Source organism: Anser brachyrhynchus (assembly GCF_964034855.1).
Source record: "Anser brachyrhynchus genome assembly, chromosome: 16".
Lineage (NCBI taxonomy): Eukaryota > Metazoa > Chordata > Aves > Anseriformes > Anatidae > Anser > Anser brachyrhynchus.
Genome location: NC_137734.1, coordinates 13,178,278 through 13,205,392, shown reverse-complemented (window position 1 = coordinate 13,205,392; position 27,115 = coordinate 13,178,278). Strand labels below are relative to the sequence as shown.

At 52.1% G+C, this 27,115-nt stretch overlaps 1 protein-coding gene across 7 annotated transcripts in view; it reads right to left on the bottom strand.

The window, feature by feature from the left end:
• PPP1R16B (protein phosphatase 1 regulatory subunit 16B) overlaps positions 1–27,115 on the bottom strand; it is a 63,456-nt gene that overhangs the window by 13,085 nt on the left and 23,256 nt on the right. For all 7 annotated transcript variants that reach the window (XR_013939851.1, XM_080557532.1, XM_080557536.1 and 4 more), the window contains exons 3-4: positions 2,576–2,646; positions 497–642 (exon numbers count right to left, since the gene is read on the bottom strand). Coding sequence is in view for 6 of the 7 variants with exons in the window: in XM_080557532.1 (XP_080413658.1) it covers positions 497–642; positions 2,576–2,646 (217 nt within the window). In the remaining variant the exon portion in view is untranslated. The remainder of the gene's footprint in view (positions 1–496; positions 643–2,575; positions 2,647–27,115) is intronic.

Below are 27,115 nucleotides of genomic sequence, written 5' to 3'. Positions count from 1 at the left end.
AGCTATCTGGTCACTAATTAAGAGCCAGTAAGGCAGGTCAAAAAGTTCACCCAAGTATTCAAGCCATATGAACCTGCTGTCCTCCTGCATTGGTGTCTCTCTGACTGTGGCTGGAAGACCTGAAGTTGTGTTTAAAAGCCTGAGAGTAGGTTGTGCTGGCTGCTCCTATTTCTACCCATCCAGCAAGCACAGTTCAACGAGCACAAACACAGGCACGTACACACCAGGACACAAGGCAAAATGGGCAAATTTCGGCCCAGTCCTGAGCGGCTTCCTGAAACTGAGTCGGGCCACCTGGGTTTTTATTGCATCTCCTCAACCTTTCTGCTCTTCCTCCTCCACCTCCTCTTCCCCCACGTAGGAAGGAGTCCCACGAACAGCCTGAGAGCAGGCAGGAACCACCACCGAGAGGTGGCAAGCAGTCCCAGTTCCCACCCGCAGAAGCTGCGGGTTAAATCAGACTTGCAGAAAGGGGCAGACACAACAAGCCACCTACTGCTGGATGAGGATCTTCACCAGGTTGATATGACCACACGTAGCTGCTGCGTGCAAGGGAGTCCACAGCTCGTTGTCCTTGGCGTTGACGTTGGCCCCGTGGTTGAGGAGAAGCTTGACTATCTCTTCATAGTTGTCTATGCAGCACTGGTGAGGAAGAGATGTAGACAGATTGTTTCGGTTTGCTTTTTACTTTGGGAAGGTGAGGGCTCACACCTGCTCAGTTGTACCACGGTACCTGGACACGGGGACCTACTTTATGCTGCGGTATTTGGCAGCAAGCCTCTCCAACAGCGTAAAACACCAAGTTCAACACAACCAGGCCAGAAAGGCACCATGCAGAACACCCACATGGTGGACTGAAGGTCACTGGTGTTCTGCAGGGCCTTCTGGTTTGGGGCAGAAGCAGGAGGGGAACATCAGCAAATATGCACACAGCTGCTGCTTCACTGGGTCTTCCATATTCAAGAGCAAACAGAGCAGAAATTCAAGGTAACCAGCATAGCTGCATACCGAGGGAGGAGCTGACAAGCTGACATTCCCTTTTCTTAGGGAAAATCCCACGCGCTGGCATGCGATGAATAAAAAACTTCTAAGCAGCTCACGCTACCTACCATAGTTATCTGAAGAGATGCAAGCTGGATTCCCAACAATATGAAGTGCTTCATGGGGCATCTTTCATTTCCTGGAAAAATCGGCATCCCCCATGCACTCACACCAAGAAGGGCCTCGACTGCTTCCTTTGGGGAAGGTGGGATTTGCTCTTTGACCCACCTCGTGCTCACTTCTTGATATGAACATGTGTATGGGACACTAAAATAAGATCGGTCCTTGTGCAGAAAGCCCCTTTGTGGTCTGCCCACGCTGGAGCCTCGTGGCCCAGCGCTGCACTGCAGGCTTGTACAGGGGCCGAAGCACACCCACAGCAAGCACCTCGGCAGCCGAGTGACAAGGACCCTTTGTGCATTCCTATTTCTGTTTACTATTTATATGTGGAAGTGAGGCTAAAATCATGCCTGTCAGATAGCCAAGTTATCCCAGAAGCAAAAGCTGCATCCTTCACTGGAAGCCACTGCTAATGGGCATTTGTGTTCGTTTGGCAGCTTCTCTCTGTTCAGGGATACAATTAATTCTCATGAAGTCAAAGCTTCCACCTCAGCCCCCAAATGCACCTTTACAAAAACTGATCCTTTAGTTGGCAAAGCCTTTCACAGCTCCAGCAGCTGGTGGTGGAAGCAAAGAGGCTGCCAGCAGCACCAGCTGCCTGCGTTTCTCTGTGTGCAGAACAGCATCGCTTTGGAGAGGAGGTGGCAGGAGCTTTTGCTCTTCTAGGAGCCGCTTTGCCTTTTCAAGTAAGCATCCACCCGGCTTTGAAGACAGAAAGCGACTTGCAGAGGAATCCAAAATGCCAAGTCAATGGGAGCATTTACAGCGGGGACAAACGGAGAGAAAGCCGCGTGTCCCCGTTCCACCCTCGGAGCGAACTCCACAACTACGCTGTTGTTTTTGGCGGAGGCGCTGGCTGCCAGGCACGGGGAGCCCCATGGGACTGCCACGGGGACAGTCCTGAGGCTTTGGCACTGAGCATCTGGGCTCACGAGGTGGCGTGGGGACAGGGCCGTGGGAAGAACAAAAAACCCTGGCAGCACGGAGGCTCTGAGGAAGGACGCAGGCTGGCACCCCAGGACAGCAGCCCTGTGTTTTCCTGCAGATCTGCTGCTGCCCCTCGCGCTGACCATGAGGTCACACAGCCTACAGAGAGCTCTTCAAACACCTTGGGCATCATTTATCTAAGCCTCTTCCAAACCTTGTAAGGTTGCCATAGTCTCTCAGTGTGAGTTAACCTGCTTTAAGAGTTTACCGCCCAGCCCCATAAAGATTATAGAGTGTGAGCAATGTCGGTGTTCGTGCCTGAAACCCAGCCCCAATTCCTGAGCCCTTACCAGCATGGAACAAAGCCTTGTGTACAGCACGAGACGGGTTTTATCTCGGCTCACTCCCCAGCACAATGTGGCAAAGCTTCCCTGTTTTCACTGAGCGAGGAGATGAAACAGGGAGCGTTCTGCCTGTTGTGCCTCACCTGATGCAGTGCGGTTAGTCCGTCTTCATTGCACAGGTCGGGGCTGATGTTGCTCTTCAGCAAGTAGCACACTGCAAGGAAGGAAGAGAGGAGAGGACGGTCAGAGCTGGCACCTCCTGTGCACAAGCCCCAGGCAGCGGTGTCAGCGGAGCAGCCCTGCTGGCTTTATCCAGCAGGGAGCAGCAGCACACAGTTTTCCCCCCTGCCTCCTTTCAAAGGAGGCTTTATGACAGCCATCATTTCCACAGGGCAGTGCTGGAGCAATTTACGTTTTCTTCTTTTGCTTAGTGACAGCCGAGAGCGACCTCTGCACGCTGCAGCCCAGGAGAGCTCCGAGGCGATCGGTGACTTTTAGGTCCTGAGCTACGGCCGCAGGAGAGATCGCACCGCGGGAAGATGAGGTCCTGCCTCGAGAAGTTACCGGTGTGGTACAGGAAGCCCAGTCACTCATGGCACATCTAAAATACACCAGGGTTGCTTTGGACACTTCACATGAATGGGTGGGTATTTGAGGAAAGCTTTCCAGAGGCTTAACTTTTAAATTGCTGCTTTGGGGGGAAAGGATAAGTTTTATTCCATTAAAATGCAAATTTGGGGAACACATAAAAAGCCATTAGCCTCCAGGCAAAAGATGAAGTTTGCTCTGGGGTGCAGCTCTTCTGTGGGGTAATAGCGATAAGGCTGGCAGAGGAAGCAATCGAATAGCAATAGCAGGAACTTGCAATCCAATGAAATCAAATTCATTGACAGGTCTTGGTGATCCATACCTGTCTTCTGGTGCTTGCTTTCTCATTCCCTGCTTTTTCTCCAGATGTTTTCCTACCTAATGCTTTTCCCACCTCAGCTGTCACTGCCAGCACAGGCATAAGCCAGAGCTTCACAGTCATTTCCTTGGGGCCAGCGCAGCGACATATTCCAGCCCCACCTGATTTGTTGGCAAGGATACAACCACTGAGCGAAACCAGAGCTGCAAAATAAGGAGCAGTAACGAAGCTAAACGGGCAATAAACATCAGAGCTGGCAATCAGGAACGACTGCAGGGCCGGCCACTCCCAAAGCACCCGCAGGTGCCGATGCCCACTGCGGGCAGAAGGAGCTCCCTCCCAGTACAGCCGGGGGAAACTGGGAGCAGAGCAGCTCCTGGCAGCCAGTGTGGGACCTGGGGGACTTTCTCGCTGGAAAACATGTCCAGGAGCACACTGATGTTGATTTATGAAGCTTTGTTCAAGAGAGGTGGAAAGCACACTTGCAAGAAAGTCAACTTGGAAGCAAAGTGGGATTTTGTTTGGACACCACCGGCCTGATGTCGGCAAAAAGGGAGGCAAACGCAGACAGAAGTGGAGTAAGGCACTTCCCATCACGGCATCATTTCACCAAACGCTGGCATTTCCCTTATCTGGAAACAACCTGAATGCATTGACACCTGCTGGGTAAAACCGGTACAAAAAAGGGAAAGACAGCGAAGAACAAAACTCGCCCCACACCGCGGCAAAACCCCCTCACCGCGGCGAGTCCAAAGCATGCCGTTTTTTTTCCAGCTCGGAGGCCAGTGCAGGAAGCCCCCGGCTCCCCCGGCACTCGCGTGCGTGCCGGCAGCCAAGGTGCTGAGCTCCTCCAGGCAGCACACCCACCCCAATGGCTGCGCTCCTCCGGCTGCTGCTGCCCGGCCTGAGCTCTGCTCTCATCGGGGCTGACCGATAGGCACGTCACCCCCAGCGGATCTGGTCGCCTGTTATTTACTTTGGATGCTCTGCCATTAAGGCTTTAATTCAATCCGGGCCATTTAAGAGCCATTGTGTCCTAATGACAAGCAGCCCCATAATCACGTTTCGCCTGATTATGGAGATTTGGACAAGTAGATGCTGGCGGATCGACCTTGCGAGTGCTGTCTCTCCATGGGGAAGATGCAAAAGCATAAATCCCAGCTCGTTATGGTGTTTGGGGTTTTGTGCTGAAGGCTTTGTGGTCACGGCTTGACAGAGCTAGTGAGAGTCCTTAAAGGGTTAAGAATCAGACAAGGATTTGTCTTACCCTAAAGCAGCTTTGAATTCTCCACTGACCCCTGCAGCAGCCCTCGTCTTGGCTGTACACCATGGCTCCCACCTGCCCTCGGGACCTGCTCACCACTGCCTGCAAAACATTTCCCTCTACATCCCAACACACCAGAGACCGATGGCCAAGAGACACCAAAAAAAGCCCCAAAAGGTAATAAAGCGAGTTATGGATGGGGTGCCAATGATTTCATGAGGACACTGCTTGGATAAGAGGCCAGACTCCTTGCCAACTCGCCCTAAAGTAAAGTTGGCATCGAGAGGCGCAGCAGTGGGAGCACAAAGCTGGGCAGCAGCGAGTCCTGGCTCCTTCCTCCAAAGCCAGAGGGACGTTGCACTGAGTGCTCGCCCACTGCCCGTGCTCCAGACAGGCTGCAGAGGGACACGGAGGGAGGACACGGACATCTTCGTCCCCCTGCCAACCACCCTACAGCGACCTGGCTTAAAAACTTCCCTCCCGTGTGACCGGTAAGAACAGACCCGGCTGTAGGAGCCGTGTGCATTTGCGGGTTTTCCAGTGCCTGAAGAAAGGGGAGCACAGCTGTGATGCTTTGCAGTGCTGGAAGACAACCCACCAGTTCCAGCGCTGCACCCGATCCCCTCCGTTGTTTGTAGCACAGCGCAAGAGGCAGGGACCTGAGCGAGCAAAGGGCTTCTCTTCGAGGCTGCCGGTGCCACGCACCTGGCTGTGAAGCTCAACTCCTCCTCCTCCCGCAGCCCAGCACCAGTGAGGCCATCCAGGCAGGAAGGATACGCTCCAGGGATGCAGAGCGATCACCCAGCAGCAGCTGATCGCCTTCTGCTGGTGAAAGCCTCAGCACACCACTCGCATGGACGCTGCTGAACGCCGCGGCTCAGCCAGCGCAGCAGGAAGGGCTTCAGTGGTTAGCAGCCAAATCGCTGCCAGCTTAAAGGGTTGAGGTCACTGCGGCCTGCAAAATGGGCTTTTATGGGTCACATCTGAGCAATCAGCAGGCAGCAGCCTCCACTTCAACACTTCTGATTAACTCCACTCTGACACTTATGATTAACTTCTTAAAGAGAGCTCAGTGCCTAAAATGCTGAGCTCTTTAAAATCTGTCCTTCGTGGCGTGTAGGCGGGGGGAGGTGGAGAGAAGGGGCTGGATGCGTGGATATACTTCATTACAAGTTGTGGGAAGCAGTTTCAAACGCTGAGCAAATGAAGGAATGAAAATTATTACAATAAGAGTGGGGGTGAACAAATTGTTGTGAATAATTCATTGCAAATGATATTAACTGAACAATCACTCAAACGTATTTTCCATTATTCTGCATGCTCTGCCTATAATTGAACCTTTCACACGCCAAGATGGTGTACATTAATCTTCGATTTATGTTTTATCATTCACATCTGTGCTGAGTTAAATGGAAAATGCTCTCACAAAAGCTGTGAAAATACATCCCCAAACCAGTAGGTTTTAAGTCACCCTCCATCTCAGGTCCTGGGGCAGCCCCAAGCAGATCCTCCTCCCTGCACACCACAAACCCCCTTCCAGCAGCTCCCGCGCCTCCCACCTCACTTCTTCTCCCCCAAACCTATAAATCAGGGGGAAGACAAAGAAGCCACTGCAGAGGCCCTAAGGAAAATTCAACGTGGGGTAATCAGCTCTCTCACCTGAAGAGACAGGACAGCGCTATCATTTTACATTCATGTTACTTCCCACAGAGGTTATACAAGAAACAAATGTTCCAGAAAGGTTCCTAAACCAGATGGAGACTTTTCTGTGGAGAAAAATGCCTTTGTCAGAGCAGTTCCCCCAAAGTCAATAAGCTACACCATAAAATTCTGGATAATATTACGCTCCCATCTATACCTGGCTTCTGCATACCTCAAGTATTACTAATTCATCAAAGACAAAGCCAACTGATACTGGGAAGAAAAATAAACAAGAAAACAAACAAACAAAACACCTTTCTGATAGGAGGTCCCAAAAACACCTTCCTGATAGCAGCTCCCAAAAATATACAGTGGCAAATTGTCCAGAGTGGCAAGCAGGCTTCCCTGCGTGCTCTGAGCTTACACACACACGCACACTGAGTTTTTACAAGTCCAGGTTTTTGTACAACCTTTGCACTCAGTGACTTCTTTTTGAAAGTGATGTTCAAACTCTTCTATTTCACTGTCTGGTTCTCCTCTCCTAAAGGACACTTAAAAGCTGCTCTGGCAGTGAGGTTTCTAAGGCAGTGGAAGGATTCTCCGACATTTATACACAATTTCACACAAGTTTCACTTGGGTTAAGATGCACACGTTTGCGCACCAGTAGAAGTCACTTCCACCCAAACACAGCTTTAAGCAAAACCCCAGTTTGGCAGAAGAAATTCTTCCAGCATCACTCGCAGTGATGTACGGGTGGTGCCTGCACCAACACGTGTGCCAGCAAAGGTCTCAATAGCCTGACCCCCGGCCGGGCACGGCGCTCTGGACGGGCTCAGCTACTTCATGATGGGCTTTTCCTGCTACGGTTTTGCAGGGGTATTTATCACATAGGAGAAACTTTGCCAGAAAAACGGCTTTGAAGCTATGAGTGCTTTGCAAGCAACGCATCTAGCTTCCTAACGCAGCATGCCGTGATATTCATATTTAAGAGCACAACTAAACCCTGAGCAACCCCAGGAGGAACGTACTCAGCCCTGTCCGCTGCTCGTGCACCGTGCCACTGATAGCCCACCCTGGCCCATTGACAAACTCTGCAGCTCCCTGGAGCTTCCTGAAAGACAAAATAAGCCACGGAAAATAAAAGCCACGCTCAGCTTCAAACATTTAGCACGCCTAAAAATAAATATGGCCCGTTTTGCCTGCTGAGCTAGCAAGCGAGACATCCCATCGTGACTGATGGCTGAGCTTTCTCAGGCAGGATCAAAGCCTGTGAAGACGCCTCCCACCTAGTTCATGGCTGGGCACACACGTTCCTCCCAACATACCCACACAATCTGGGAGGTTTGGAAAGAGGCCAGCAGAGTCCCATCTGCTTTGTGCCACGTCCACAAGGGCAGGGAACATTTCATGCCATTGTACTCAGCCCAGGTGCTCGCAAGGAAAACCTGTTTCTAACTGTGACACTTCTCGCCCATCGCAGCGCACCCTCGGCCACCCGCAGAGCCAGCCGTAACACTGCCTGGTGACTCCTGCCTACAGAGAAAATGCACTTTGGTCAGTGGGCACAGCCAGGTGCCCGAGCCCTGCCGCATCCCACGTTTCCCGTGTTCTGTGTCTAGGTTCATATATAATCCACTTAGTGCTAGTGATGCCAAAGCGTCTTTCTTTTATGGCTGCCATCCACCTGGGATTATTCTGACAAGTAACACTGTGCAAGCTGCCCATCTGCAACCAGCAATGCTCAAAGGACACGGTAGAAACAGAGCCAAATTAATTTCAATAGACAAAATAAAAATTATAGGAAGCTGCCATCTGACAAGCCCTCCTAAGGATGCAGCGTCATGTTAAAAGGCACCCTCACCCTCTCCTCCTGCTCAGGCTAACAGTGAAATTGGTCCACTCAGGAGATACCAAATACATAAAAGAAAGCTGAAGTCAGAGACTGTTTTTTCAGTTTCCTATTCCTCATCTGCTATTGGAAGAACAAATAAATCATTTTGGTATGGTCTTTAAACAGATGATGGGCTTGAAGGGATGAGTGTTTTATGTAACCTGCGGGCTCAGCTGCCTTCAGCAGGATTGCTGTGGGCAGGGAGCCAGGGAGGCAGATTCCCCAATATCATTGTGACAGTGACACCTGGGCTGCCAAAGAGCCTCTTCTCTCTTTAAGAGGCGTTTTGGAGCAGGTATTTGTGAATTGCACCTATTTGAAGAGGGCCAAAAAAATATTTATGTCAGATTTACGGAGCTGTGGATCAAGGAGAGCAGGGCCAAGGTCCCCGGGGTGACTCAGAAGCTGTAGCCATGAGCGGAGCAATGCCAGGTTTTGGGGTGCCGTGGCGCTGGGCAGAAGTCCCTGCACAATGTGCAGAGGGACTTGCCCGCTGTCTTCAGAGCCACGCGAGGCAGCGGCCTCAGCAGGGAGGTCCAACAGAAAGCGAGGGCTGGAGGACAGCCACGTCCTCTAGAGCAGCTCGATAGGAATCTGCACCCCCCATCCCCTGAGCCAGCTCCTGACACGCGGGGTCTGGTGCGTGCAAGCAGGTAAGCAGCACACCTCGCTCCCTTGGTGTCTCAGGCAGAGTCAGACGAAGGGCACCTCCAGGATCAATAAATGCTGACCAGGACCTCCTCTTCCCCTACTGCTCTGGCCTCTTCCAGCTTTCTTCCCACAAAAATTTCTTCCTGGAAGTCATGAGAACACCTTCAAATCCATTCAGACAATGCAACATCAAAGCCTTTTATCCGAGTAGCACAGAAGATCCCACTTAAATACCTGTTCAAAGACTACTTTTGATCTGCAGGACCAAAACCTACCTACTGACACGTGCAGCTGCAGCAGTCACCGTCTGTGAAGTCTGTCCTAAGCCTATGAGAGAATAAACCTTTCAGAGCACCAGAAAGAAAAGGCAGGGAAAAAAAATTAATTGGCTTTAATAGAAATCTAAACACTTCTTAAGCTGTAATAAAAGGGAGCAGTGGTGTCAGGAGGTAAATTTCTCCAGCTACCCGAGTACATGGAGAGCTTCCCCCGTTACCCTAACGCAGTCACGTAACAGGGGAGCGGTGCCTGGGGAGCAGAATCGCTCCATACAGAGCCAGCCTGCCAGTATTTGCAACAGGATACTCTAATACGCTCCGTATAGCAGGAAATAGTTCATATTGCCATTTTAAAGTGTTATTAGGTTCCAGAGTCAACAGCCTCTGCCCCAGCTCGTATTTCAGGCATTTATGGGCTCAGCTCAGCAGCTGTACGTTGACCTGAACACCACGAAGGCTTTTAAGAGTCTCAATTATAAAACAGGAAACTTTCTATTTAGAGTAACGGAAAAGAGGTTTTGCTAGAGGGGTGGGCAAATGTCTATTTGCTTTTCAAGCTGCCCTGCGTTAACACCAAAGGATTCCCTGCAGGAAGAGCCTGCGGGCTGCAGCCCGGGCTCCTGGCTCCCCAGCTCCTGCTCCCCAGCCCCTCTCCAGCTGGGAGAGCCCCGGCTCTGACGGGCAGCTCCGACCTTGCTGCTCTCCTTGGAGAAGCTCCTGCTGCTTTGGATTTTTCGGTACCTTCTCCACCCTCTGCGGCACCCCCTGTGACCTTGATCAGCACGCTGAGGTTTTTTTCTTCGTGTGAATTTGTCTCCATTTAGTACAGGATGAGTACATGTGGGACGAAGATCTTCAAGAGACGAAAGACCAAATCTCGTACTGATGTCTGATCGCTGCACTCGTGAAGCAGGCTCCTACCTGCCTAAACACTCGCTCAAGGCAGGAGCACGGTGTGCCACGACACGCTCTGTGACAGAGCCCTACAAAACCCCTCCTGGTGTGAAACGGCACCAGCAGGAGCCGGTGGCAGCCCCCAGGTCCCCCAGCCCCGGCCTGCCACACACCACTGCCCCGCACGGGAGACCCTGGGGGCACAGCAGGAGTTAAAGCATAATCTGCTAAATCATCACCCCCTGCTCGACAGCACGGCTTCTTACTGGAAACTCTGCATTGCTATGCAGTGCCGGAAGGGAAATGTCTATTAAGGAGAAAGTCCCCCCCCACGCCTCTTTTTTCTTTTTTTGTTTTTAAATAAAAAAAGATTGTGGTTTCCTTTTAAAAAGCAAACGCTTCAGAAATAAGACTTTCACATAAGTTTAGCAGCACCCTGCACTTTACCAGGGAAACACCGGCTGATCCCCCGCAGCCCTCCTGCCTTAGCAGCCGGCAGTTATTCGGCAGCAAGTTTTAAGCGATGCAGAGATTTGAATTTCAGCACAGCCTTCCAGGCAGAGATCTCTGAAAGCCCTGCTGCCGTTAGCAAAGCAGCTCCAGACTCTCTCCCGGGATTTTACAACTGGCATTCGCCTCATTTCACAGATGTGACATCTCAGCCTGAGTTAGACCAAAGGCTCTGGAGGCTCGGGTTTCTTCACCAAGGTCACAGCGACGGTCCCCGGCACGGCTGTGACGGTGCCGGGAGTCCCAGCTCCGCGCACAGGAGAACGTTTCTCTCCTCTCCTCTCCTCTCCTCTCCTCTCCTCTCCTCTCCTCTCCTCTCCTCTCCTCTCCTCTCCTCTCCTCTCCTCTCCTCTCCTCTCCTCTCCTCTCCTCTCCTCTCCTCTCCTCTCCTCTCCTCTCCTCTCCTCTCCTCTCCTCTCCTCTCCTCTCCTCTCCTCTCGGCTGGTCAGCCCAGAGGAGCTGAGCGAAGGAGCTGAATTCTTAACGCTAACAGCTCCCGTATGGCAAGGTGAACCTTATTTTAGACAGAATTGGGTAATTATGTGTATGGGTATTTTAAAAAGAAAACCTGAAGCCGTTGCTCAGTGGCAGCAGCTCTGCCTGGTGTCCCCTCGGGAAGGTCCCCATGTGGAGCAGACACGGGGCTGTCTGTCTGTCCGTCTGTCTGTACGCTGCGCTGGGGAGCTAGGCCAGGAAAGGAGCACAGGGACACGGCACAGAGCAGGGACACCAGGTCAGCACGCTGCACTTCGTCCCGAGTCAGGAACACTGCCATAGCTGAGGCGGAGAGTGAAGCACGTCTGGTCACCAAGCCTACCTTTTACAAACGTCCCTGACCTTCACCAGCAAGCTAGCCGGCACAGCTTCTTTTTTACGGTATTCTTTTTGAGTCTCCCCTCTCACAAGCCTGAGAAGTTTGCAGGTTTCCAGTCCGCATTTGGCTGCCTATCACACCAAGACAAAGCGCACAGTCGAGAACCTTTTTTTTGGTATCAAGAAAAAAGAACGTTTCATTTGCTCTCCAGGCCAAACACCTCCGATCTCCAGGATTGCCCCGGCTCGAGCATCAGCCCCATGCAGCTGCCGCTCGCGGTGCCTGCGGCAGCCTGACGCCAGCACAGGCAGCTGCCACGGCCACCAAGCAACTGCACAAAGTCACAGAGCCAGCAGCAAACCGCCCCTCGAAGGGACCCGGCCTGGAGGCACGGGAGGTCTTCGGACCATTGCGTACCAAGCAAAGGTGTTTCCAGGAAGTATCCGCAGGTTTGGTTTCAACACGACCAAACCCGTCGCAAACTGATTGCCTGCAACACCAACACGCCGCTGCTGGAGGCTGGGGAAAAAGCAGCCGGGGGGTGAGAGCCCCGGGGACTTCTCTCGCAGCATTTGGCAACCAACAAACCGTTGTCAGAGCAGTCGGAGATGGGGAACGTCAACGAAGGCATAGAGTGCTGCGTGGAAATTGCTTTTTTGCCTCGAGGAGCTGAACCTGATCCCACTGAGGATGCTCTGCTCGGTAAAGACCACAGCATAAACTTGCTTCAGGTTGCTACTCCCACAAATCCACCTTTAAGCCCCATTATCTCAAGCATCCAAGTTAAAGAAAATAAAAAAGGACCCATTACGAAGAATATGACAAACACTTCATTGCCTAATTTCATGGCAGAAGCTCTGAAATCCCCTACCACGACTCCTCAGAGACTGCACAAAGACAAAAGACCTTTAGGTTAGGTCAAAACAAGTGACTCTAAGTGGTCCCTAAGTGACAGGAAAGTGCTCTGCATCCAGACCAACTTGTTTCAATATTTGTGCTACCCGCCCCATCGCACAGACCTGAGACTCTCTCCTCCTGTCCCAAGTTTTACAGGATTTCTGCTCCCCCACAAAGGCACCCAGTAGAAGCTGAGCGTTCCCAGCCCGGACGACACATTACAGGCAGGAGGAGAGCCCACAAGGAAGCAGCCTCAGAGCTTGACGTGTCATTTGGACTATTTCAGGGGGGAAAAAAAATAGCCCAACTGGCTGCCTTCGCCCACCCCTGCTGCACCGTCCCACAGCACGGCCCCAGCCCCGCAGAAGCACACGGTGAGGCGGCTTTTGGTGCCAGCGCTCCTCTGCTGAGCTTCCTGCACTCTGATGCAGCAACGACGGACGCTGCGCGTGGGGCCGGGAGCGCTTCCCTTTTCAGCGAGCAGCTCCTTCGCTTCCAAAAGCCACCTCAGTCGACTGAAGGCTTTCACCTGCAGAATATGCGTTGAATTCAGCGAAAGCATTCAGAGCAGAGCTGGGAGAAGAGAGCGAGCCAGCTCCCCTTCACGGGCTGCAGGGACGTTGTGCACCTTGTGGCAGAGGAGCGAGGATGCTCCCTCTTGGGAAGGGAAGTCTGGGGCCCAAGTGTACGGGCACAGCTCAGACCGGGGCTCTCAACAGTTACAGGAGAGCTCTAACAGGCTTTAGGGTCAGTCTAGGGTTCTCTGGGCTCTCTAGTGAATATTTAACATAAAGTAGAAAGGAGACAGCTGAAATTCTCCTCCACGGCTTGCTTTGGCTTGGTGCTTCACACCAGGTCACTCGCGGCTCAGACTCAGGGCAGCACACTTCTCCCAGCTGCTGAGGGGAGTGCATCAGTCCCAGCACACACAGAGGTTTTGCTGGGTTTTTTACTTTGTTTTTCACCTCACGAGCTTACTGACAAAAGTAATAGTTTAAACAACCAAATATAAATAAATACGTAAACATAATTCCTACAGTCCTTAGACAGGTGATTAACCTAGGCTTAAAGCACCCTGTTTATCAGAGCAGTGTCACTGAACACCGAGGACATAACTCCTCGATGCTGGGAGCAAGGAACTGCACGTAACAGCAGGGAGCAGGGAGAGCACGATGCGTCCTGCTTCCCTCCCTTCATCCCTTCGAGAGGTCTCCCGACCCGGGATGAAATATATTGTCCAACTTGGCATTAGCTCTGCGAGTCAGATGCCTCCCACTCCCTCTTCAGCAAAGAGTGAGCTCGGAGGAATTATCATTTGCCTTTCTGCAACAGTGGAGAAAAGCTTCAGTTTGCCAAAGTATATTGCATTTCCCAAGAAGAACAATTTTCAAAATAATTAAGTCATTAAAATCTCCCATTAGGTTACACCATTGGCAGTGGCAGGACCATTTTCCTCTCCACGGTGGTGGAAGAACTCCGCTAACTTGCGTATTAAACCCAGCTTTTTTAATGAACCATTTTATTCCATCCTGTTTGCTTATCAAAGAGTTCCTTCCCCATCAGATTCCCCACGTCAGGGAGTTTTTCATTACGTATTTAATACTACAGGAACCCTGCCACCGTAGGCCACAGCTGGGTGTCTCTCAGCCGTCACAGTACAGGAAAGGTGACATCCATCTTCTGCACCTGAACGGCAGGTTGCCCGGTGCTGCCTGCGGCCCTTACACCCGGGTACCAGCAAAGAGGGGAGAGACGAGAGCTTCCCGTGCTCCCCTGCCGCGCCGCCTGCCATGGCTGGTTCTGCACCGCCACTGAGGAAAGAACGGGTGACTCCCTAAACAATAATATAAAAAAATCTCAAAATCAAAAGAGAAGAAAAGACAGGCTCAAGCTTTGCATCATCTCCCAACAATCCCACAATCTCATATTTTGACTTAAAAATGTACAGTAATGACAGAATGCTTTAGTAGCTAAACCCACCTTCGTAAGTTCATTAAAGCAATTAATGATGCCTAAAGTGGCTGCCCACCCCGCTCTGCTGACAGCGCTGACAAGCGGCTGCGGGGGAGGATGCCAGTGCTGGGGGCTCGCACGCTGTGCTGGGAGGGGTTGCAGTCCTGTCCAGCACCCCTCCCTGTCTTTTCCTGCCACTGAATTTTATTTGGCTTTTAGTACCTCCAGCACGGAGCGTAACTGAGCACCTTTGGCAGAAGACCACGGTCTGAGCATCCTGAGGACGGCACTCAAGGGGCACGGGTTGCTGGGGACACCACGGGCCATTTTACCCCTTGCAAAGCGGCCCGGGAGGGGTGAGCCCTCGCCCCCCTGACACTCAGCAGGGCTCCAGCCTTCCTCCCGCCGGCAGTGCTGTCCTCCCAGCACGTGCAGCCACCCGGCCACCCGGTGGGACTGGTGCCCAGAGCGCACGTACCTGCCTCGGGCGATGTGGGAGGCCTGACCCTCATCGCCAGGTCAATCGCGAAACCCCTCCCTCAACCGCCTTTGGTCCTACCTTTGCCTGGCAAAAACAGTCTTTAAAATAATAAATAAAGAAGTTTCCAAGCAGCTGCTTGTGACAAATGCTTCTGAGATGCTTCCCACAGTTTGCAAAGACCGAAGCAAACCCCATTCCAAGCCCCTGCTCCCAGCCCAGCCAGTGCTGCAGCATAAGACCCGTTTCTCTCTGTACGTCTCCTCCCAAGGCGTTATTCCCAGGGAAAGCAGCCAGCCAGACCAGGAGCCTCCAGCAAGGCCTGCATGTCACGCGAGCGGCTGAAAGCAGCACAGTTGTGTAATGGAAACCTGATCTACAAACCTCGAACCAAATTCCTGCTATTCCCCCTTGAAAAGAGAGCAGCTGGAGCTGACCCCGCACACCTCTCCGGCCCCGGCTGCTGCCTGCGATTTCAGCTGTGACCCCCACATGGCTCCGAGCCCCCCGGGAACATCGCCTCTCCTGCATGGAAACCTGCGGAGCAGGGGATTGCCAGCAAAAATGGGCCCGGCTGCGCGAGCGAAATTTGTGCAACCTGTTAGCAGGGGACGGGGCGCCTTGTGCTGGCCACCATCTCCCACCACCGCCTGCTTCTGGTTAAAGGACACAAGGAGGAAAAGCAGACTCCAGCACTGCCTCTTCCAGCACACCGGGGAGCACTGAAGCCACCTTAAAGAGGTCCTTATGCTGTAAACAGGTCCTTATACTGCCAGCAGTTGGTGGGTGCTTTGCAACCACCCGATCCATCCCCCTTTCACCCAGTGGTACTTAAATCGAGGAGTTTCTTCAGAGACTGGACTGAATTTGAAAGATATTCCCCAATTCCTTGGCTAGCAATCCCTTCGTATGTTGCCTCTGCTGCCTCACCACATCCTTTCCAATATTCTCGCTGGAAATGAGAAGTTTGCTGCCGAAGCACCTCCCCTGACCACACCAGCTCCAAGGGAGGGCAGCCCCCAGCACTGCTCCCACGCAGGGCGATGCATCTCCCCCCCCAGCTGACCCCTGCACGACAAAAAGAGTTTGATAACTGCTGACCCCCCCTGCTTATCACATGAGAAAAATGAAAGCGGGAGGCAGGGAACAGCTACGCAAGCCTCGCTGGAAGACGTCCACGTTGGTGCTAGAGACGACAGGAGCAGAGTGAGATGTATTTTAGACATCACACGTGACTGCGCTGGAGGATAACTCATTAAAAACCTGATTTACTTAACAAACGTAGCGGCAACTTTTCTAAAAGCGAGTGATTTCACAGGAAGCCGGTGCCCCGCTGCCGCTCTGAGTCACGGGAAGCGCAGTTCGGCAGCCGAGCCCCGCAGCGAGACAGGAACATCTCCACTTCCCCGAACCGCTCTTATCTTGTCTCACAGTAACTCGAGGCTTGTTCTCAAAACCAGGCCCGTGCAAAGCAAACAAACAAACCACGGCGTTCACTACGCCCTGCTGCGTCTGGGAAAACACAGCACATCACGGGTGCGGGCAGGATTTACGTGCAGAAGTAAACTGTGCGGGGAATATGTAAATATGGGCAAGGAACGCGCGTTGTGCGAGGACTTTACAGCACACCAGCACGTTTTTGTCCTCCCAAAAACAGGCACACCAGCACAGGTCATATTTGTGTGCTCCTAAAAGCAGGCGATTCAAATCTGGGGCTGTCGCAGGTTTTTATCCTGAGCTAGTTTTTTCCTCCAAAAGTAAGTCACTGTCATCGAGAGGGCAGGACTTACAGAGATCAGCTTTCCTGAAGGTAGTCGGAGTATGAGGAAGCGATGCTTTGCACGGCAAATCAGTGCAGCCAAGGCCCAATAAAGCAACGATCAATAATTAGTGATTTAGTGCTTTCCTTTTGACAGCTAGCAGCAAATGTCCTCTGCTTAAAGCTAGTGCATTTGCCAACTTAAAACTAATGTGTCTGAAAATTAAACGAAACTTCTGGAAAAATAAAAGTCCCAGTGAATATTAGCTAAGATTTACAAAGTGATACACCTGCTACAGGTGAGACAACTCAGCCGTAATTCAGGCAGAGCTGAGGTGGCCTCGTGTAAAGAGCCATCGGCTGAATGGAAAATGGATGGAAATAAAGCTGCATCGGTTTGGGTTTCTCCTAACAGGGGCAGATCAAAGGAAAACTAACCTGATTAGGAAGGAGAGGGAGGCCGGTCCAGATCCGTCTGGCAAAGCAGATCAGCTATAAAGTGACATTTATGGTTATTATTATGGTCGGACAAAGCAGCCAGCATGTACCAGCGGATCTGGCCCAGATTTACAGGCTAGGGGTAGACTCTTTGAAATAAGGGCAGCTTCCTTCCCCGTAGCTTACTTCCCCAATCCAAATGAAATAGGCCATAAAAAAAAGCCTGAAAAAAAAATTAATGAGAGTAAGCGATGCTCGCTGCCGGCTGGCAGTGTCCCCCTGCCTTTGCTGGGCAGTCTGTCCTGCTCGCCGGCGGGTCGAAGCCGTGCTGCTGGGCTCGGCCCGTCCCAGGCAGCGGGCATGCCTGTGAGGGCAGGAGGTGGTTCAGGTGCTGGCATCCCGCTCCCAGGAAAGCCACGTTCGGGCTAGGCCAGGGCACGTCAGCATTGCCCTGGTGCTCAGCCCGGGATGCTCGCGGTGCTGCATCTTGCAGGGACACGATGCACACGCGGGGGTACCGCGTCTGTCCCTGGAAGAAGCCTGATGGGGCTCCCAGCAGAAACCCTCGCACCCCGAGGTGAGCTCACTCTTATCCAGGGCCACTAACACCGCTTACAAGGGGCTAATTTTGATTAAATGGGACCACTCGGTGACTTGCTGGGTGTCTGGGCTCCTGCCCCACTGGTCAGGCATTAACGCTCCTGCTCACAGCACAGCTACGGGGCTGCTCGTTAACGCGGGGCTGGCTAATGAAGGCATCTCCACTGTGGGAGGCACGCAGGCTGAGCAGACCCTGCTCTCCCCAAAACCCAGGTTAATGACTCCCTCCCCAGGGCCGGTCAGACAGCGCTCTCAGAGGATGCTGCTCTGGCAGCGTCCCGCGTGCTCCTGCCCATCCCACTGCTTTCTGGAGCTGTGCCCGTGCCAGGGGATGCACAAGAACAGGTAGATGTTCTCTTTCTTGCTCCCTGCATGCTGAAAATCATGCCAAATCTCAGGAGACTTCTGTTCCTCCAGGAGGCTGTCCTGGAGCTGGGGCAGGCTGCACCCCAAATGTCTCTGCAGGACCACCAGCCGTGGTGGGTGCCCTGCCCACACTCCTCCTGCTGCTCCATGCCACCCACGCTCACCCCAGCACCGCTCCAGCTTCCCCACTCTCCTCCTGCAATGCCTCCATCAGCTTCTTCCCCATAAGATCCCTGGTAAATGAGACTTTTATCCAAGGCTTCTCATTCCGTCCAGGAGACCTCCGGCCTTCCCCCCACCTACCCCCAGAGCATCACCCCGCTTGCCTTTGCCAGCCCTCGGAGCTGTAACGCTGAGACGAGTCACCGCTGTGCAGAAATGCTCCCATAGCGTCGGGAGCAGGCAGATGCACACCCCAGGAGGCACTTGGGGTTCTCCAGCTCCAGGCCACCTCCATGGGGGGCTCCCCCCTTCCGCACTCATCTGCCAGGCTGCAGGCTGCCAGCAGAGCGGCAGAACCCATGGGCTTCCCGACAGAAACACAGGGACCGACCACAACAAAAGGGCCAGTGCCCAGCCTGGACAAGGCTCCTCATATTTTAGCAAGAGATAAGAAATGTAGCCAAGGCTCGGCAGGAGCCTCACCAAAGGTCCCTGTTTGTGCCTGAGGCAGACACCACCCAGCACCCTCAGGGAGCGGCAGTGGGTTGGACATTGTTAGGTACTAGGACAAAAAAAGCCCGGCATGTGATCGGGCCCCTTTTGGGTTTTGTTGTTTAATGCTACGAACACACGTGCTAACCTGTGGGAGGTCTCTGGCCCACACAGCCCCCCTTTGGGGCAGGACTGTCTCTTGCGGCCCAGTCCAAGCACGGTCTGGGGGTGACAACTAGCTGTTACTTTCATCTCCCAATTACACAGCAACAGCGCTGCCGGGGTCCTTATCCCCTTATCCCCAGGGTCAGCCCACGGGGATTTGAAGCACCAAAGCTCCAGCATCTCAGGGCCCCCAGGCACGATGCTGCAGGGGGCAGCTCCTTCCAGCGGGCACAGGGAGCCGAGGCTGCTGACGATCGTGGCGCTGCCGCCGTGACATTGCAAAGCCGAGTCTGAAGTCAATGTCAGCAGCTCAGCGGGCAGCTGGCGACATCCCCTGCGTTTTTCCTGTTCCTGGGGAAATGCTCCTCCCTGCAGCAAGGAGAGAAGGCATTTCCACTGCTGCTGGGAGCTCCTGGGGCTGATCGGGGCAATCCCCAAAATGCCACATGGGTGTGTTTTAATGCCCCAGGACAGGAACGCCTGAGCTGGGGCTCTGCACGCCATCCTCCAGAAGGGAGCTGAGTATTCAGCAGACAGACTCTGTGTTCTTAAGCAGAACAAAGGCATGAGGTGACCAAAACAAATGGACTTCAGTGGAACTTAAAATATCCCAGTATCTTCACAAGACCCGGGCCAAAATGCTCCAGGGTGCACAAGAAGCCCACAGCTAATGGTAGCTGAATGTGCTCCTACCAGAGCTCGGTCCAGAAAGGCTCAGGGAGCAATGTGCTTCTGGAGGCTTTCAGGATGAAGAGAATAACAGAAGGCTCACGCAAAGCCAGATGGCCAGACCCCTGCCTCGTCACCGCTGCACTGCTGGGGGCACAGCTCCCTTCACCTCCAGCTGCAGTCCGAGCCGCCAGGCCCACCTCGCAGGAGTGCATTAGTCAGCAAGCACTGCCCTTCAGCTGGCAGGCAAGCCTTTGAATGCAAGTGAAACGAGAAATATTCCTTGCTCTCGTTCCCCTTAGGATAACTGGATAGACTGACACCACAAATGTTACCATTCCGAAGTGCACGGGAAATCTTAGAGCACTGACAATGAGACCGTGACCCAAATTTTGAACCCGTGGTACAGCTTCGGCGCTGACCGGTCCTCAAGCGACAGCTCTCTTTGCTCTGAGGAGTGATGGAAAATTGTCACAGATCAGAATAATTTGGGCCAGGGGGCAGAGTGGCAGCGTGTTCATGGCTGTTTCACAACCGTGTGGTTCAAGTTATTGAATAAATTTACTACGAAAGCACACAGGGAATCCCTTTGGGTTGCCTTTTAACAGGAAGTTTTAACGCCACCAGCCTTTCTAACAAGAGCACGGTGGACTGTGAGCACCTCTCCATGACCTGCTGTCACCTACCAGCCCAGACACGCTGCCATTTCGGCACCGCACCAAGAAGCAGGTTGGAAGTTGACTGCTTACAGCCTGTGCTGGAGCCTCGTATCTCATCCAGGGCGAACATCATTGTTTTGACAGCATCACTGTTAGGAAGAAAGAAAACCCTGTGCTCAACAGCCTGACAGCCAGGAGAATGTCCCTGTGCAGGTCCACGGGGACTGTCCTCCTTCGGGGGAGCTCGGCCCTTCATAAAGGCTGCTATTTCGGGCTACCAGACCAGTGCTGGAATTAAAAGCAGAGTCCCATTTAGTGCCCGTGGAGCCCTGCTGTGGCCTAACAGTTTGCTAATTAAAGACGAACCAACAGAATCCAAAATGGAAAAATAAACCAGGTCGGAAAAGTTCGAAAGTCACAGAAAGAGTCTGAGCTAAGTAGGTTGAAACTTGGGGTCTGTGGGAGCCCCGCGTGTCGCTTCTCAGCCAGGAGCTGGTCCCTGCAGGGCTGACAGACTTTCCTGGGGCTTGAGCACAGCCCTCCAGTTCAGACCTGTTTTGTCTCCGTGGGCAGTACAGGGGACACAAACCTAACCCTGGCAGACAGACGCAACAAGTGCTCTCCTCTCCACGTCCTTGACACGAGCGAAATGGCTGTCTTCTGCTGCAGGGGCATCGCTCCTTCCCCCCTCCAGAGGCCAAGGGCTGGTAGGCACTGCCAGGGGACTTCCTCACCCCAAGGCAGGGGCAGAGGGTAGGCGTCCTGCAGCGGTGGCACCTCGGCACAGGAAGGCTGCTGTATCCCTCTGCAAGGGCCTCGTGTTTTCATTCAGGAGTATTGTCTTGGTCAAATGTTGCTTTTATTGAAACTGACATTTTTGACAGAGAGGATCTTTCAGAGTGGAAAATGTGAAGGACTTTGCTTGAATACACCAAGCCGTTCTGCCTCACTCTGTGCTCGAGCGTTATCGTTTCAGCCGGCACCGGGCAGCTATCAGCACTCGACCTCCAACCTTTGCTGTTCTGAACCGGACCAACGTGGAAATACTTTGAAGGTGCCAGAATCCCCCCCACCCACTCAAGACGTGGAGGCTTCCAGACAGATGTGGGCGTAACGCAACCAGGACAAGACGCAAGCTGCATGCAGACAGCGCTTCTCCGCCGCGCGAAGCATCAGCTGCCAGCCAGGTTAAAAGAGGGCTGGAGAAGCCAATGAAGACTGCGTGTGAGCACAGTTTACTAATAAGATCTCTCTTGTCAGCCCAGGCGAAGGCACACACATTGAAATGAGGCTTTTGGAAGTTCCCCGTAGCAATTAAGAGCCTGGTGCTCGAGGCAGGGACCACCCCTCTGAGCCACCTGCAAGGCAGGGCCAGGCGGAGCAGGGCAGCCGACCAGGAAAAAGGGAACCACGATGGAGCTCAAAACCCTCGGCCAAACCGACGGATGCTGCAAACTGTTACAAAATGCACATTGAGCATGAGAAACAACATAGCAACTTAAGGCGCTTTCCTACACGAATAACGTTTACAGCCAGTCTGCTTCATGCTATCTAGGGAATGCAGAGGCCACGTTCAGCAATAAGCAGTTGCAAATTGCAGGGACCTCAGTGGAAACTGCATCTGCTTGCTAGGAGCTGCACATGGGCTCTTGTTCCCCGAATTAAAAGGAGTGCAGGGTGCTTGATTGCATCTCAACTCTTGATTACAAAGGCATCAGCAGACAGAATTAAACAGTGTGCTTCCTGTCCTATTTAGCATCCTCCGGGTGACGGCTTAGAGAGTAGGCAAGGCTTAGGACATTTTTAATGGCGGTGCCAGAATATGATTTTTTTTTCTTTTGTCAAGACATTTGCTGCAGATGATAAGGTTTCCCGAAGATCTGGCCAGGCTCCAGAGGAAAAACCAAGCAGTGAATGTGCATGTAAAAGCAGCTCTGCACTAGGTTATAAGGCACTGCCTGAACCAGCTGCCATAGCAACTGCTGTTAGAGAAAGAATTAGAGCATTCTTCATGGAAGTAGGAAAACTCAGTCAATAAGCATAAGGATGGGATGCAAAGCAAAAAAAAGAAAAAAAAAGAGGATAAATAGGATAAATATAAGCAAGTGGGAAGAATGCACAGAACTGAAGGAGAAGCTGGACTGTTTGCACAGGTAATGTGTGCTCTCGTGTTGTGGAGATGCCTATAAATACACTAAGATACCTAACTCCAGCCTCATTAGCAAGCATTTTAGATACAGTTGATCCTGCCTTGGGGCAAGAGGTGGATTACATGACCTCCCAGGGCCTGCTCAACCTCTATTTTCCATGATTCTAGGAGGAAGAAACCTACACCAGCTGAGCAGGGCTGGCCTCAATCCAGCAAGGAAGGAATTTAAATCTGGAAAAAATAGATTTAATCCACCTTTAAAGTTCTCCTTGGCCAGGAGAGGGGGCAAAAAGCAGAGCCTGCAGCCATGCACTGCCACGGCTTGCAGCCAAGTTCCTCCTGCGCAGGCATGACACCCAAACACTGCTTCCTCAGGTACATGAGGGTAAATCAGAACTGTACGACTTGGTCCTGCAAGAGGGCTTCACCTCCAGAAATACTCATTTCTCCACCACTATTCATTTACAAAGAATTGGCTGTGGAACCGTGCCTTTTTTTTTTTTTTTTGAAGTACATATACAAACAAAACCTACGTGTAAACACAATGATGCTGCAAAATGCCAGGTAACAGCGAGTGCTTAAGAGCGACCAGGCTGACACCTTCCGTACCTCTGGCAGAACTGGATTAGCTATCACAGCACAGCGCTGCAGTGGGGAGGTCACAGCCAGCGGGGGCAGAGAGCCGATATTTCGCTCCGGGTTGCTGCTGCTTGTTACGCAGAAAATACCCGGGGTCCTTGACTGAGCTGTTATTCACGCTCCTGTTGCTCATTATTGGAGTGGGACAAAACACGCAGTTATCTGAGCGTAGGAAACAGCACACACCTGGAGGGCAGCCAGGCAGGCAAGAAGCACCGCGAGTGCAAGAAACCCCGTGTCACAGCCCCTCGGAGCGAGGAGCTGCAGCATCAGCCCTCCAGCCTTATCCCACCGAGCAGGCGGCCAGGCGAGCTGCTTGGCCCAACCCGTATCAGCCCCATCGCTTCCCTTCTGTGCCTTGGTCCCCCTCATCCGGACAGCAGGCAGCGATTCCCCCTGGGGAAGCCACAAGGACAAACAAGCTGGGAAGCTACTGGCTCGAAATGCCAGCAATAGATCGGCAAATATTATTGGGCTGAGATTTGGAAGTTCTGACTTTGACATTTGGCAGCCCATAGATAACAACAGGAACAAGAAAAAGCAGCCACACAAGGCTGCCCCAACATCATCGGGGCAGAGCAGCCAGGACGGGGAACGGAGAGGTTCAACGCGAGACATTTAGCGCTTTGCTGTACGCACGAGCATTCCCGAGCAGCCGGCTGAATCGCAGCACCAGCAGCAACCCGCCTTTGGCTGACAGAAGCCCCGAGGCTCCCAGCAGAGGCAGCCACAGCGCCCGAGCCCCCCCTGCTGTGATTTGGCCGGGCAGGGTTGGAGAGCAGATGGTGACCTGACGTATCCTACCTGCTGCACCGCGCCAAGAGCTTCGGCCTCTGCTGCCCACTGCCTCGATCTCCCTCTGAACACTCCCTTCTTACAGGTGCGTGGAGACCATCAACAGCACAAATATGTTGTGCCGGATTTAAACGCGTAGCCCATGCATCCTCGTCTGCACAGCGTCCCTGATACACAGCAACGGCAGATAGGAGCCATTCACTGCCAGGAAACTCAACTTTTTAGCGTGCTTTTCTAAAAAAAAGAGAACGATGTGCAGACAGCTCAGGTTTTTTAATGCAGCCGAGCAGATGGTTCCTGACTTTCACTTCCACAATATATTGTAGGCAAATTTTAGAAGCAAATTAAGGTGATTTAAGTCTCTTTTAGTAAGAAACAAAATCTGGGAGCAGCAACAGCCATTGACCAATCCCTCTTTAATTTAAAACATCTTGAATCCAAACAGAACCACCTTCCTAGAGGGACAAGCAGTTTGAACCCAACATGCAGTGCTTATTTGCTAAGATTATTACAAGATGCACAAAAAAATACTTTCAGTAGCATGAGAAATGGTAGAAACTGGCACACATAAAAGCCAGAAACTGAAACAACATGAAACCAACCCATTTCCATGGCATGAGCTGACAGCTTGCACTGCTGAAATGCAGCACAAATGGGAAGATGTGCCCAGGGAGGTGTGGGTGGGCAGACGAGCATCCAAACATTTGGAGGTTTAATTTCAGTTAAAAAAATCCCATCCAGGATCCCTGTATTTCTGTGTCTTAGCAAGGACAGTCAGGATGTGTTATTACAGTGTGCATTTGCAGTTTGTGTTTTAGCCAGGAAAAGCACTTGCTCGCTGGGTGCAGTGTTATGAGCCTTACTAGGAATTGAGAGACTCCACAGATGCAGAGTTTCTGGTGCATACACATGGGAAAATCCCACTTCTCAACTCACACCTTGAAACGGCACACAGCGATGCTCAGCACACCCAGCAGCCAGCGCCCAGCGAGCAGGCACCCCAGCTCTTCCACAAAATGACCATCATGAAGAGGCTCAACCCACTGAAACCAATGCTTTTCCACAACGGCTTGTGCAACATTAAAAAAAAAAAAAAGTTGTTAAGGGAATATTTCATTTTGATATTTAAAAAAAATAAAAAACATGCATTTTCTGGTCACATCTTAAAACTTGCTGAAAAAGAGTTTGAAACAAAAACATTTCAGTTGACTCAAATCTGGGGAGGTAAATCTGAGATGGACTTTCAGCAGTAATTTCCAAAAAGGAAAGTTTGCATTTCAAGCTCTTATGGAAATAATGTTCCCACTTCACTGAAACTCCAGCAAGTCAGGGGGAAAAAAAATTTACTTGTTATGACAACAGAGAAAGTTGCATATTCAATATTGCCTGTGCTCCCAGATGACATCTCGTTAGCTGTCATATGCGAGCTACCCCGCCTTGGCATCAGGTTCAGATTGTGTGAAAAAAGCCAAGTTAAATCTGGCCAAGTGCGTGAATCTGCTTTTGGAAGACATACCAACTGCCATTAACAAAATTAACAAAATCCGTCACTGCCAAGAGCTCCCACACGTAGCTTCTTGAAGAGAAGGGGTTTCATTTCCACACCAACGGAGTTTAAAAACTCGAGAAATGCTTTTGTTATTGAGCAGAAACTGTTCGCTTCTGACTCGAGTCATTCCCCAAAAGCACAGGTATACACTCAGACTGCTGGCAATAAAAGACACTTTCTTTCAGAGCCCTTCAAAGGGCACAAAACCCAGGAGAAAAATCTTCTGAAACAGATAAATGCACTTGCTCATAGACTTGGACACAGGAACTCTATGTAAAAAGCTTCAGGAGACTAATAATGTGGGTGGAAAATTAAGGCACCTCATAAAAGGTTTTTAGTAACAAGGGAACAGATCACATCAGCTAGGAAAGGTTAACGAAAGCAATTTATAGACACTAATTAGGGCCTCTCTTTAAAGTGCCTTTGCAAATGACAAGGTTGGTTTTATTCCAAAAAGCGGAAAGGAGCTGCCCGGGGAGGGCTGTGCTTCTCGCACACAAGGGCTTGTCACCCTCACCCTCCGTATTACCAAGCATTTAGGATTTAAGGGTCATTAGGAAGGGAAACTTGGGGGATGTGCTTGTATGAATAAGCTGTGCAATATTTACACTCTTGTGGTGGAAATCTCAACGAGATGAAAGGCCACCTCAGCTCGCTCTGTACTACCCCATACAGAGTGTGCAAGGTGGTGGGGTGGGGGCAAGGGCCCAGCAAACCCCAAACTGCTCACAGGATCAAGTCTGCTGGATGCCAGGTCCTACGCTGAGTTTTCATTCCCCTTTTGGCACACCAACCGTTAGGATCCTTTTTACACGTTTGAATTCCTCCAGAAACAGTTTTACGGCACTCTCTGGCCCTGACAAAGTTTTGCTCACAGGAGGTGGGGGCTGAAGGACTTCGCCGCATGCAGTGATGCTGCTGGAGCTGCGCCCACGGGGACGGGAACCCGCAGGGATGGAGCAGGAGAAACCAGGGCACTTTCAGCACTGCGGGAAGGTGAGTCAGTCCTTCAGGGGCGTTATTTCTCCCATGGTTTCCTGAAAGGAGCACAGCTTGCCCCATAGCTAAGGTGAACCCTCCAGCTACCTCTGGGTACCTCCAGAACCCTCTGCTATTGGGATAGAAGCTCCCCCTGCAAGTTGGCCAGGCATGCAAAGGCACTTCCAGGCAGAAAATGCCATGTGTCCTTGCAGGTGGCCACTGGGAGCTCTTTTTTTTTTTCCATTTACGGGATGCCAGCCTCTCTCTCAGCTCCCCAGAACTGCTCTTACGGCAGCTCAGTGATGCAGAAAGCCCCAGACTCGACAGCCCGACAGCAGACACCACCCTGGGACCAGCCTCCTGCCAACAGCATCCTTCCACCACCTCGCAGCCTTCGGCAGCCCTTGTAATTTCTTGGAAATTAGTACAGTAGCTATACAGTTTTTTGCATTATAAAGCAAATCTCCTTCATAACTGTTAGAACAGAGGTTAAATACAACACCACTATAATACAGCTAGCCTGGGGTCCTCCCTCCTAGCTTTACCCCAGTGCCCATCCGTCTCCTACCCCACAGCAGATGCACTTTACGACAAGCACAGAGCTGCCATTCTGTTTTTCCTCCTCTCATCCCCTGTAACTGCATCCCCTGGTCCAGCAGACAGATCTCCTTTCCAGATCTCCCAGTGACTCCCCCACCCATCCAACCCATCTACAGCATCGTCCTGCAGCCAGCTCAGGTTGTGCCTAGAGCTGGGCTTGGGGCTTCAGTATATTTTCTTTTACAGTAACTATTGGGCATGATGCTCCCCCAGAGCGTGGCCTTCCCAGCTCCTCCACGGGGGAGGATGGAGTGGGTCCTGTCTGGCACCTGGGAGCCCCCCGTTGTCCCCTCGGAGCTGTCTGTAGGTACTTCAGCTTCAAACCGCAGGTCCCAGCCAGCACTCTGCAGCCGTGGGGGGCGGCTGGCCCAGGCCTGGTTCTGTCAGCAGAGATCTCAGCGAGCATTTCGCAGCAGCTTGTTTGCTAAACCGGGGACGTTTTGACAGATCCGTTGCAGGAGATGCACGCAGCTCCTGCCCA